This window comes from Serinus canaria, chromosome 1A, assembly GCF_022539315.1.
Source record: "Serinus canaria isolate serCan28SL12 chromosome 1A, serCan2020, whole genome shotgun sequence".
Taxonomy (NCBI): domain Eukaryota; kingdom Metazoa; phylum Chordata; class Aves; order Passeriformes; family Fringillidae; genus Serinus; species Serinus canaria.
Genome location: NC_066314.1, coordinates 58,209,898 through 58,223,219, shown reverse-complemented (window position 1 = coordinate 58,223,219; position 13,322 = coordinate 58,209,898). Strand labels below are relative to the sequence as shown.

General features: G+C 51.2%; 2 protein-coding genes across 10 annotated transcripts in view; one reads left to right on the top strand and one right to left on the bottom strand.

The window, feature by feature from the left end:
* The window catches only part of DENND2A (DENN domain containing 2A), a 57,602-nt gene extending 53,462 nt beyond the window's left edge, over nt 1-4,140 (top strand). For 3 of the 4 annotated variants that reach the window (XM_030237783.2, XM_050987967.1, XM_030237784.2), the window contains exons 17-20: nt 174-291; nt 1,486-1,725; nt 2,550-2,636; nt 3,435-4,140. In XM_030237783.2, coding sequence (XP_030093643.2) covers nt 174-291; nt 1,486-1,725; nt 2,550-2,636; nt 3,435-3,466 — 477 coding nt within the window. In that variant the 3' untranslated portion in view covers nt 3,467-4,140. Of the gene's footprint in view, nt 1-173; nt 292-1,485; nt 1,726-2,549; nt 2,637-3,434 lie in introns of those variants that run through there. The other variant, XM_050987974.1, reaches the window with a different exon arrangement.
* Nucleotides 4,141-9,063: 4,923 nt separating this feature from the next.
* Nucleotides 9,064-13,322, bottom strand: part of LOC103819610 (uncharacterized) — a 28,875-nt gene continuing 24,616 nt past the window's right edge. For all 6 annotated transcript variants that reach the window (XM_050987883.1, XM_030237792.2, XM_050987888.1 and 3 more), the window contains exons 17-18: nt 13,019-13,107; nt 9,064-10,036 (exon numbers count right to left, since the gene is read on the bottom strand). In XM_050987883.1, the coding sequence (XP_050843840.1) occupies nt 9,841-10,036; nt 13,019-13,107 (285 nt within the window). In that variant the 3' untranslated portion in view covers nt 9,064-9,840. The remainder of the gene's footprint in view (nt 10,037-13,018; nt 13,108-13,322) is intronic.

Here is a 13,322-nt window from a genome sequence, read left to right as displayed (position 1 = left end):
TCTTGTGCTTCTTGATACTACTGCGCTGGGTGGTGCTGGGAATGTGCCAAATTCATTACAGTTACGCCTTCTCCCTCTCCTCATTTCTAGTGCTCCCCCTGCTGTGCTGGGGACAGGGTAGGAGATGTTTTTGTCCCAGCCTCAGTCCCTGAGGAAGTGGCTCTGTCTTACAGATGGAAGATGAGGACTCCATCCTGCCCCGCAAGCTGCAGGCTGCCCTAGAGCACATTTTGGAGCAGAGGAATGAGCTGGCAAGCGACAAGGAGGAGGGCCCTGCCAATGGCAAGCAGGGTAAAGCACAGTGCCTTGCAGCTGAAAACCATGTCTTTTCCTGCCCCTTTCTTGTCTGTCACTTCTTAGAGGAGAACTAGGCTTGTACTGAATTTAACACCACAGGTATTGGAGGTAGATCAGGATTTTGGTTAAGCTATATGAAGTATTCCAGAACACAGGGGCAGTTCTCTGTGAGAAGAGCAACAGTACTTATCTCTTCCCAGCTCTGGCCATGCTTCCCTTACAATTCCAGTGAGCACCTGTACTCCTTTTCAGAGGGATTTCATAGGCTTTCATTCTACTCTGCTGCTGGCCATGAGTGAGGCAGACTCCTCCAGGAGACAGTCACCTGCAGACTCGGCGATGACCACGTGGCTTATGGGGACTGGGCTGGGGCAGCTCTCTTGGGGGACAGCATGGGCATCTCCTTGGTGCAGAGGAGTCTGGAGAATGTGCTGGTTTTGGCTGGGACAGAGTTAATTTTCTCCATAGCTGGTATGGGGCTGTGCTTTGGATTTGTGCTAGAAATGGTGTTGATGATGCAGGGATGTTTTAGCTGCTGCTGAGCAGAGCTCATAGTGAGCCAAAGCCTTTCTGCCTCTCATCCCACCCCACCAGTGAGTAGGCTAAGGGTGCACAAGGAGTGGGGAGGGGACAGAGCCAGCTGACACCAAAAAACCAATGGGTTCCACATGGAGTCATGCTCATGCCCAATAGTTCCACATGGAGTCATGCTCAGCATATAAAGCTGCAGGAAGAAGAAGGAAGTGGGGAGACATTTGGAAATAGGGTATTTTGTCTTCCCATGGTGTGTGTGCTGGAGCCCTGTTTTCCTGGGCAGGGCTGAACACCTATCTGCCCATGGGAGCTGCTGAATAAAACAATTACTTTCCTTTGCTTCCATGCAGTTTTATATTCATCCATTAAACTCTCTTTATCTTAGCCCATAAGTTTTCTCACTTTTACTTTTCTGATTCTCTCCCCCATCCCACCAGAGGAAAGTGAGCACCAAAATAAAGCTGGGTGTCTTTCAAAGTAGTAACAATTTGGTCTACTTCCATGACAAGCACTTCCTAGGATGCTCTCTCTCTCTTGAGCAGTTTTTTCTTCTCAGGCTGGATCTGAAAAAAACCAGGGAATTTTCATCCAGAGATTTTCCTAGCACATTCTTACAGCACTGTCCTGAGCACTGCCTCTTTATTTTTTCCTTAGAAACCAGCCCTTTGAATGAGGTGGTGTCCGAGGCCTTTGTCCGTTTCTTTGTGGAGATTGTGGGCCACTACTCCCTGTTCCTGACGCCCACGGAGCGCGAGGAGCGGGCCCTGCAGCGCGAGGCTTTCCGCAAATCCGTCTCCTCCAAGAGCCTCCGGCGCTTCCTGGAGGTCTTCATGGAGACGCAGATGTTCGGGGGCTTCATTCAGGAGCGGGAGCTGCGGAAGCAGGGGGTCAGAGGTGAGGGGCTCCAGCTGGGCTCTGGAAGCTGCTGTTGCTCCTACAAGAGCAGGGAGATGCTCCCCAGCCACCACCTGCATCCCCGGTTCTGTGGCTGGAGGCTGCAGTGTCTGTACAGGAGCACCAGAAGGCAAGCTGCTGGATTCTGGATGGGGTTGGGATTGCAGGCGTCTTTCACTCTTGCAGTATCCTCCACATGGGCCTCTTCCATTCCACATTGAATTCCACTGCTGGAATGACATTTATTCTTGCAGTCCCTCATGCCTTCTTCCTGTGTCTAGAGGAAAAATGAGCTGGCTTGGTCATGGTTCTTTTGTCTAGTAGAAAGCTTGGATGCTCATCTCCTTCCCAGAGCTGCTACTGCAGCTTCACTCCTGTTATCCCACAGTCCCAAGGGCTCTACTGGCAGCTGAAATTTCTTATCCCTGCTGCTACTGGTGCTGGCTTAGCAGCTTCCTGACGAGCGTTAATAAGCAGGGAATGCTTGAATAGGTGGCTGAGTAAAAGAGGTAAATTCTGCATGATGATTCCCCAGATGATGTCACTCCATGGGCTTAGCTGTGTTCGTAGCAGAATGAAGGGAGGTACATTCTGTACCTTCAGTGAGGTACAGCAGCCCAGTCAGCCTTGCAGTGGGAAGGGAGGGGGCAGACCAAAGCTTCTGTGCCAAATCTGGCCTCAGCTGGTGGAGGAGATGGGGTGAGTTGTTCTCTCTCCTGTGCAATAATGTGTGGGTAAGCTGAGACAGTACATTTTCAGGTGGGCATTCTTACTTGGATTTATAAAAACATAGAATAAAAGCTGTTGATTTCGTCTTTCTGCAGGTCTGTTTGAGGTACGGGCTCAGGAGTACCTGGAAACACTTCCCAGTGGGGAGCAGAGTGGAGTCAATAGGTTCCTGAAAGGCCTAGGTAAGGAACCAGCAAAACCCTTGGCTTCCTAAGGGCTGGGCTTCTTGTCACCTTCAGGTTGGGCAGCACAGAAGCTGCCCAAGGGTGACAGCGCTAGTGACTATGTGTGGCATCCAGTGCCTGGCCATGCATCCCTGTGCTGGCACGCTGCTGGCTCTGGCCCTGGTCAGTCACTGTCTGGTGGAGAATCAAAGGCTGGGCCATGAGCTGTATCCAGGTCTTCTAAAGGAGACAGGGGGGTCTGAGGAGGCAATGGAGCAGCCAGAGATGTGGGGATGGTGGATGCAGGTCCTGATGGGGGGATTGACAGAGTTTTCATTGCTTTCAGGTTTGCCCTTAGGGATCAGCAGTGGGAACTGCCTGGGGGTATTCTAAGATTCAATCTATTTTCCGCTATAAGGGGAACTATCCAAGAGCTCCAGACTGAGGTTAGAAGTCTTTGATAAGTCATGGACACTGTGGCTGAGTCTGATCAGGTGTTAAGATCACATCCCTGGTCCTCTTGTCTGTTCTTGGCCATTTAAAAGCAGCAGTGCCGGAGGGGCTGCTGTGCCCTGAACAAATGGGCTCTGGAGGGGGTGCCTGGGAGCTTGCAAGGTCTCAGCCTGCAGTACTGCTCCCAGGAATGGGCAGACCTCTGTAGGCCCCTGCTTCCAGCTTTGCAGAGCAGCTGGCTGTGGACAAGGAGCCAGGAACAGCAGCAGGGTCGGTGCATGGCACAGGACAGAGGCGGTGGGAAATGACACTTGTTTTGCTTGTTGCTGTGGAAAGTCCATTTTCTTTTCTCTGTCTCTTCAGGCAGCAAAATGAAATTCCTACACAAAAAGTAAGAGCGAAGCACATCCTCATTCCACAGAAGAGAATGGCTTTACCACTTTAGCAGCAATAAATCAGACTCATCAACCATTCCCATTGAGCCTGCTCCCAGGAGCCAGCAGCCTTGGGCACGCTGGCCACAGCTGCACAGAGCTGTGGTGCTGCAGGAAGGTAGGGTGGCTGCAGCTGCCCAGACAGGCTTCTGGATGTCTACAGTAGCAAGCACTGGACCAAGCACTCTCTCTGAACTCTGCACTAGCACGTTGCAGGCATCCCCGTGGATTGGATCTCTTAGCTAGTCAATTCTTTATTTGGTTGTACTTTTCTATTTATATTGAGGTTAGAACAGTTATTAACCGATGACTCTTGCCCTGCCTCCTCTCTGCCTGGTGCTGCAGGAGCCGAAGGGGGATTCCCATAGGACTGAGCAGGCAAAGAGGGCGTGGAGGGGAAGAACAGGGATGTCTGAAAGTAGGTCTCTGCACAGCAAGGACACTGCGGGCTGCAGGGATGATGTGGACTGACCAGGAGGAGCTTCCAAGCAAGGGAAAAGGGTGAGGGAGAACCACTAAACCTACTGAGGATTTGATGGGCCAGCCAGCTCCCTGGGTGGCTGTACCAGGGAGTCTTGGCACGAGGAGATGCCTTTCCTCATGCAGTGTAATTAAAAGTGAATTGTGTAAAGGCACATGGATCCATGGTGTTTTCATGGAAAGGGATGAGCTGTGTGCTCCCACTGTCCCACCTAGCACCAAGCATGAGCCAGAGGGGACATCAAACAGCTGGACCCTTGCCTTGGCCAGGCCCTCAGCTCCCCTGTGAGTTTCAGAGGCCAGGTGCCCTCGATCCCTCACCTGGCAGCTTGCCAGGAGAGCCCAAGGTGGAGCTCACCTGCAGGATCTTGTCTGGGAGAGCTTCCCAAAAGTCAGATGGGCTCTCCTCTGCTCTCGTGGGTGTTGCTGCTGGAAGCACAGCTGGGAACAGGCAAGGGCAGTGTGTCTGCCGCTGCCTTCTGTGCTCCTGCCCGGCAGGAGGTGGGACCTCCTGCTCCCCCCTCCTCTGCCTATGGGGACCTCCTTCGGTGAGGAGGGGTCAGGAGAGTTGAGAGGAGGTTGAGGCAGGGTGAGGGCTTTCTTCCAGCTGGTGTGGAGGCTGTTATTACACTTGCACTGCTTGTGAGGGCAAGAGCACCTGGAGCATCCTTGAGTCTGCTCTTTGGAGGAGAGTCTCTTCCCAGCTGCTGTGGGGTTGCAGGCTGAAAGCTGCATATGTGTACCTTAGCTGCAGCTGTGCTATGCTGGGCTGCACAGGACCCCCAGAGGCTTTGAAAATGATCCCTGTGGTCCATGGGCCTTGCCAGGTGAGATGACCTTTCTAACCAGCAGTGGGGTTCAGAAGACCTCACCTGCACTCCACACCAGAGCAGAGCAGTGGGTCCAGTGCAGCTCTGTGAAGCTTTTGAAGCCATGCAAACAGGTTAGTTGGGCAAATGGCTCTGGGTAGCCCTGCTTGAGCAGAGACATGGCCCAGGTGACCCCCATAGGTCCCTTCCCACCTCATCCTCTCTGTGGTTCTGTGGTGAGCACAGTAAATGCCTGACAGCCGTGGTGTCACACCAGGCAGGAGGCAGCAGGCAGCACCTGCAGCTTGTGCCCCCCAAACCTCTGTGCAGGGACAGAGGAAGAAACAATAGAGGGGCTCAGAGAAGCCAGCAGCATTTACTCCCCATCCCCACCCAGGGTCAGGCTCCCTCAGAGGTGAGCAGGGGTGGGGGCTGCCCCTTGGGTGTGCTGAACAAAACTGGTGCCACTTCACAGTCACAGGAGCTGGTGGTGGCTCATTGAAGGGAACTGCAGTGGGGTTGGAGGTGAATCAGTGCTGTGCTTTGGTTCTTGTTTTAGAAGGAGCTTTTAATGGAAACATTATGAAGCTTTGCAAAGCTGGGGTCACCCCCACATGTGTAAAGGTGGCCAGGATGCCTGCAAAGCTCTGTGGGATGCTAAATAAAGCTGATCTGTGGCTCAGCTCCAACCTTCAGAAGCAGGTCTCCTACATGGTCCCACACTGCCAAGCCTGCTCCTGGGGACTCCACATTCCTCTCCTTAAGTGATGTTTTCAGCAGCGTGGGACTTGGCCTTCCTTGGCAGGAGCTGTGGTAAGGAGCAGGGCAGGATCCCAGGCTGCCCAACACTTAGCTCAGCTTGAACTGGTGTGTGAGCGTGCTGAGATGCTGGCAGCTTTTACTGCAATATTCGAATGGCTCAAATTAAAAAGGGCTGTGAAATTGCCCTGTTTGTCTCACTGGGCAGCTCCAAGGGGGCTCTGCCAGCACAGGGCTCCATGACCACTCAGTGCCTTTATTGGCTGCTCTCAGGAAAGTGGGAATCAAGCCTACATAGTGTACAAAACCCAAAGGGGGTGTTAAAAAGCAGCAGCACGAGAAGTACAATGAAAGAAACATTTACAACTGTGTCATTAAGGATTTAAAATAAAACTTGGACAGGAAGTGTTGATTTCCAGCTGTGGGACAACCTCTTCAGCTTTAGTTTGAGCTGTGCTGCTCCGAGATGAACTTGACTCTCCATCTAAGGGGTCTGTATGCTTTGGAGGAAGCCACCTGTAAGGAAAAGCCATAAGACCATCTGTGCTGGGTATGACCATGGGTCTGTGTGTCCTCCTGTGGAGGCTGCCAGCAGCAGGTGAGCAGAGACTATGAACAGAGCACATACACTGGGGATGCCCTATATGCTACACACACACACTGTACTGTACACAAACATTAAACTTGCCTATTCCACCTGCCAGGGGTTTCCTGCACCAGAGCTGGGTCTCTGTGTTTAGTAGCCTTGGGTGAGTTTCTGCTCCATGAGCATGTGTACATGGGTGTAGGCAAACGTGCTGGGGCAAGAGGCTGATCTAGGGGCAGTATGGATTTACCAAAGCGTGCTTGAGAATCAGAACACTGGTTAAACATTAAAAGCTGTGATCTCTGCTCCCTGACAGCTCCTGCCTAATTAAACAGCTTTCACACACCAATGTGAGCAGCTCTGCAGGGTTGGTGATGTGGGGGACTGCATTTGTTGACTCCCAAGCTACTGGCTAAGTCCCAGGCTCTGTACCCCTCCTTGTTTTTCCAGCACGGGCTGTTGGTGTCCTGCAACTCAGCCCTCCCTGAAACCTTTGGGAATGTCCCATCCACCATGCAGTTGTTAATTCTGTAGCTACTGCTGGCAGGACAGACAGCCCTGGGCAGTCGAGAGACCAGACCCAGCCCTGCACGGAGCAGTCAGACTTGGGCTTGGAGTGTTGTTGCAGCCAAGGGGGTGTGTTTGCACTTTGCTGCACGTGGGGATCCCTGCTGCCAGTTGCCAGGAGACCTAGAACTCACCTCTCTGCCTGGAGACAGATTTCAGGTCGCAGGTGGCAGCAGGCAGCTTGCAGGTGTAGAGCCCCAGGCAGCCGCTGCAGTCAGAGGGCTTCCGGCAGGGCCGGGACTGGATGCTGTGGCAGGAGTGCTGCAGGGAGAAGGAAGAGGTGGCTGCAATGTCCGTGGCAGCCAGGACCAGCCCAGTCACAGCTGCATCATCACTCTGCAGTAGCAGCAGGAGCAGCTCATCAGGGTCTAGAGCAGCAGCTTCACTGCAAGGAGCTGGAGAAGCTGGGGCCCAAGGAAGTGCTTCCAGGGGCAGTTCATTACTGGTTTTAGCTGGAAGCACTCTCAGCTGGCCACCATAGCCACAACACACCCCTCCAGTGCCTCTGCTCTTTTGCTGTGGTGGCACCCGCCCCAGCTGAGTGGCATCTGGCACGGTGTCACCTGGCACTTTGTGGTTAAGGCAAGGACTACTTGTGTGCCACCAAAGTGTGGTTTGGGTTTGCTAAAGGAGAAGTTGGTTATTTGTGGGATGCTGTGCTGAGCCTGTGGAGCAGATTTCCCATGGGCAGAGAAAGGCTGTGCCTCCCTCAGGGCAGTGCTGAGAAGAGCTGTCCCCAGCAGGGCATCAGGGCATGGTGCCCCCACTGCAGAGGTGGGAGAGCTTTGTTAGCACTGCTAACAAAGGAGGAGTGAACACTGTGGGGAGTGTTCCCCTACTGTTCCTGAACCCTCTAGGGGCTGGGGCTGGAGCAGGACTGTCCCTGCAGCTCTGAGGGCAGCACATGGGGACAACTGCAGCCAGACCTGCACTCTCCTCCTGAGCTGCTCAGAGCCATCAGCTCTGCTCTAAGCCTTGCCAGGTACCAGCTGGGGATCTGGGGGTGGCCCTGCCCCACTCCCTTCTCAGCACCCAGACCCACGCTGTGTTGAGAGGCCATGTTGTGACTGGCACCTTTACATGCATCTTCAGAGGAATGGCCTTAAAAACACCTTTTCTACTTGGTGTTTGCAGGATCATGGCATGCTCAGCATGTCCTGCTCCTGCTGTCCTGTCTGATCCTGACTGGTACCCCACCCATCCAGCAACCCCCCAGCACAAACCCTCTCCCAGGGGTGCTGTGCTTACCGTGTCGCTGTTGAACCTGCCGTAGTCCTTCAGGTGGTGGCTCAGCCTGGCCATCCTGCTGCGGGAGGGCTGCAGTGGCAGCCTCCAGGCCTTGCCAGGGGCAACCCTCTCCCCACTGCCCAGGAGAGCCTTGGCCGTGGCCTTGCTGAGGGACCTGGAGCTGCGGTGTGCCTCTCTCATCACTTTCCATGCACTGGCCAGAGGGTGGGTCCTCTCTGAGCCCTGCCCAGGCAGCTTGTCCCCTCCATCTCCAGGAGGCCAAGGGGCTTCTTCAGGGAAGCCAGCCACTCTCTGACTCTGCAGATTGCTGGCCTGGCTCCCCAGTACCCCAGACAGTGCTGGGACTGAGCAGAGCAGCACCAGGAGGAGCGTGGTGACTGCCAGTGCCTGGACATTCATCCTCAGGTCCTGCCTTCGCTCAGGGTCCTTCTGCCTGGACAAGGCTGTTGGAGTCAGTAGCAGAGGTGGAAGCTGCTTTTTCCCCCTGACTCTGGATCCAGCCAAAGTAATTTTTATAGTGCAGGGACATACCTTGGGGGCACAGCCCTTTTCCCCCGCCCCTGCTGTGTCCCACCTCCCAGCTTGCCAGCAAATCCAGCTGCTTACGTGGGCCCCAATCCCCCTCCCTTGTGTTCCCAAATATCCCAGCACCCTTCTGCCACAGCCAGCCTGTCCCTGCTTGGGGTACACACATGGGTGCGTGGCATCTTAGCCCAGAATCCTTCAGCTGAACCACAGTTGCAAACAAGGTTTTAGTAAAGGAGAGCTGATGGTAAATGTTTGTGTGTCTGATGGAAAGGTGGTGGGCTCAGTGGGAAGGAGTTGCTATGAGACTGGGGGAAGTAGCCTCAGGTGGAGGAAATGTACCCAGTTAATGCCTCCATCCATGCCAGTGAGAGCTCACTGGTTAAACAGCAGAGCCCACCCAGGAGAGTGCTGTTAGAGCTGCCCTGATCAAGCTTTGGTTGACCTCAGTGCTGTGTCAGACACCAGGGAGCTGCTCCTCAGCCAAGGGGTCTGACCATGGTCTGTGGATGAAACGGAGGGTGGGTCTGTACTCCAGGTTACTATCAGTCAGGTTTAGGAACCAGCCAGCTCTGAGACCCAACTCTACTGGAAATCAGTTTTAATGAGTTTCAGTGTTCACCGATCTCTTGGCACCTGCAGTTGCATCCTGTGCACATTTCAGGCTTAGAGAGAGAACGTGACTTTTCCTCATGGCTTCCACGGGAGATGCCTTGGCTCCCATTGATCTCTTTTGCTTCTGACTTGATACTCAGGACTAAAGAAGGAGGAAGGCATGTGGAACAAGGGGCTGTCATCTGACCAGCCACCAGCTGGTCCCTGGTCACTCTTCTTTACTTTGTCTTGCCTACTTTCTCCAGGGGCACTGGACTTTAGAATAAGTCCAATGGTGTGTGCTGGCTGGCTTGGGAAGATGGATGAAGTTATCCTACAGTGTCATGTTCCTGCCAGCTGCACCCTGACACAGGTTGTGATTCATGGGACCTCTTGGATAGGAAAGAATAAGCAGCAAGAGCAGATGTTGCTGCTGGGCCCAGCTGAAGAGACATGGTCCTGAAGATCCAGGAGTCAATGACAGAGGAGCTACCGTGATAATGGACAACAGTGACACAAGGTGGAGGAAGAGAAAATTCCCTCAAGAGAAAATCTAGAAGGCCTGGAGGTCAGAAAACCAGGAGGTCTGGAAGACCAGAAATCAGCTTTTCATTCCACAGAAGTTCCCTGGGTAGGGGCCTCCTTTCTTGAGGGTTTACTCAGGACCAAAGCAGATAAATGTTCTCAAGGCTTAAAACACAGTCCAGTTCCTGAAAATAGCATTGCTGCAAGTGCAATGAGGTGATAGATGAGAAAGGCACGGTGTTCTAGTCCATCTTCCATACCTTTGCCTCTGGCCAGCTCCTGCTCTTGACTTGCTCCTGGCTGACACTGGAAGTGCTGATTTCTGGGGAAATGGGCTCATAGGAACGGAGAGACAAGCTGGCAGCCAGCAGACCCATTCGCACACATGTGCCAGTGTCATGTTTAGCAAGCACCCCTGCAAGGATTCCTGCCATTAAGCTGTGGAGGGAAAGAAAGATGGTTTTGAACAAGGGGAGAAAAGCTTTGAACCCAGGAATGTGTTCATTTGTGAGAGCTTTCATTTGGATCCCAACCAGCACTTACAGCAGCAGAATGTGTCACACAGGAACGCTGAGGTTACAGTGAATGGGTTTTGCTTTTTCTCTATCTATTTTAGAGTACCAAATAGTGTCATTTATTTGCTTTTTTTGCTCTTCTCATCTGAGAAGTTGAGGTACTTCCTCTTGTACCACATCTTCTCTTCTCCTCAGTTTTCCAAGTGAGGCAGGAGAAAAGAAAAGAGCCTAAGAAAGGAAGAATCTAATTTTCCCCTGCTCTCTAGTTATTTTGTCACTTATCTGCTCTTTGTTAGTGCCTCATTATGTCCTCATTATATTGATGCCTCCTCTCCCCAAAGGGTTGGATGGGGTGAGAGACAAAGTTTCTGTATCTATGTGAGAGGGACAAGAGGCACAGCTGGAAAAAGAAATCCAAAGCTGAAATTACATTGGAAAGTCAGATTTTTGGGAAACATTTGCTATGGTTTTTCATTTGAGATTTCCCAGTAAAGGTGATGTAAGTGCAGTGTTTGGGATAGATTGGGAGCAACTACTCTGTTCACAGCAACTACTGCAAAAATGTTCAGAAGCTAGGAGAGGACAGAGAAGGGAAAGAGAACTGACAAGGCAATCACATTTTAGAGGAAGAAGCAAGGACAGGAAAATGTGATGGCAGGGAGGATTAATAAGTAAATCTATGGGCAAGGTAAAAAGAGCCCTTATTTTGCACTCCACCTAATTACATCAACATCTTCTTATCTATAACAAAGGCACAGAAGATTATGATTTCACAAAGTGTTCACTCTCTCAACAGCTCCAGGAGCTGAGAGTAAATATTTGGGGGAGCATCCCCTAGCAATGCCATGTGTGGGCATGTGGTGTTAGGTTGTCATGGCAGCTGGGGGCAAGGAGCAAACAGACACTGCACACATGCTCAGCTCATAGGTAGAGCTCTGGAGCTGTAGAGGAGCCATAGGGTGGAGGGGAGGCATGAAGTGCCCTGGGTCACTGTTTCTGGGTTGCATTATCCCCTGACCAGTGCTTCTAAAGTGTGAAGGTTCATGGGGGTCTAAGCTGAGAAAGTGTTACATTTTAGATATTAGGAAAAAATTCTTTACAATGAGAATGGTGAAACATGAACAGAGAGGTGGTGGATGCCCCATTCCTGGTTGGATGGGGCTCTGGGCAACCTGATCAACTGCAGCTGTCCCTGCTCATTGCAGAACGGTATAAGCTAGATGACCACTAAAGGTCCCTTCCAAACCAAACCATTCTGTGCTTCTACAATAGTCCTTGGAAAGTGCCACCAGGCTGGGCTTGGGACACATAACCAGTTTATATGCTGTGGAGATGGCTTGTATGGCATTGCAGTGTCCTGGCATTTCCAGTCTGTTTTGGCACTCTTGGTCTGTAGAGCAGGGATTTCCAGAGTTCAGGGGAGCAGTTGGGGTTATTAGGAAGTAAAACCCTGAATGAACAAGGAGGCTTTGAAAATTCCCCCACATGGCCTTGGGGGCTCTGTGGAGAGGAATTTCCAGATCAATATTACTTCAGGAATGGGAGCACTAATGGGGCCTCAAGCTTTCAGATAGGTTTGGAAGGAAAAACAAGCTTCCAGGTTCCCTAGTGTAACTCAGTGGAGGTGGTTGGGAGTGGTGCATTTTATCTCACCTTTGGTCTTCCCTTGAATTTTAAAACAGAAAAGGAACCCTAAGAAGGACGTTTCATTACATTAGCCTCTAGAAAACACCTTGTCCTGCAGTAAGGAGTACTTGTGTTTCAAGCAGATGGTGCAGAGGGGAGGCTGTGTCCCTGGAGGGGCTGGCTGGGGACACCTGCCCAAGGTAATGAGCAAAGCTGAGCTTTCCTTAGGTCAAGCTGACCCTACGATGTTCCTCCAGCCCCCATTCCTCTACTGTTATGACACCTATTGCTCCAAACAACCATTTGGTCTTCTCCAAAGAAGATCAGCTTGCAGTTGAGTCAGCTCACCTCAGAGGTGATCTGGGACACAAACTGCACATCCTGGTGTTAATTGGGCTCACCAGCTTGGAAAGAAGTTATTGATTGATTTTAAGAAAAATATTGAGGACTCTCTATGTTTAAAAAAAAACACAAAAACCTTTTCATTCTGGACACTGACCAGAAAAAAAAGTGTTGCTATGTTGAGTAATTTCTAGGTAAGAGTAGAAAGGGAAAAGGAAATATCTATCGCATACAGACTCTTGGTCTAGCCCAAGGCAATGAAAGGACAGGATCAACTATTGCAACACATGAAGCAAGAAGAAAAAAAACAACCTGACTGCTACATATAGTTTGTCAAGTTAACAAGGAGCATAATAAAATATTACTCTGACAGACTGAGAGTTGATCACTGGGGCTGGAATAATAGCTGTCATTTCCCACTTCTATGTATGGCATTGTGTGAACAGCCAGGCGAATTATACAGCAGACTCTTTTGAAGCAAGAGCTTCAAAATTGCCAGAGGCAAATGCAGAACCTGATAAAATGCTTTTACAAGGCCATTTTAGCTCTTGAGTGGCAGTTCCACTTCCATTGGAGAAGTGTGGAAGCAAGGCAGTTAGTAAGACAGCTTTGATGTAAGGTGGTTTACTTTGCTTTCAGCAGCTCAGCCCAGAGTAATTCAGAATTCTTAGATTGCCAGGAAAGGCTTGGATCTTGAAGAAAAGCAAAACTAATAATGGCAAGCCTAGCTTTCAAGATGCTTCAGGGGACAATTTTAGCAAGCTTTGCAAGGAATCACTGTAACCAGCCCTGGTCTCATCCTTAGTGTCTCTTCCTCAAGCAGCAGTGGTTTTTCCAGTAGAATTTCAAATGAATTTTTTTTCCAGTAGAATTTCAAACGAATCCAATTATGGCCCTTTCACATGCAACTGGAGAGGACAAAGCAGCGAGGATATACCTGTCACCAGCTCCTGAGACGTTGACTATCTCCTCCCTGCTGATGGGGATGGCGGGGTAGTGGGCAGCACAGAGCCTGGCAGCAGGATCCTGTGGGGGAGGGAAGGGAAGTTAGTGGGAATTGCCCAAGCTGGTGAGGCCTGATGTGCCTGATGCCAGATCCGCAGGGATGGCAAAAAAAGAAAAGGCTGGAAAAAAGGCAATAATCTTTTTTCACACTTTGATCATTAAAATGAAGCTTCCTGCAAATGAAGCTCGCACTCATGAATATTCACATAGCACATTTAATTCTAGCTGACTCTAAA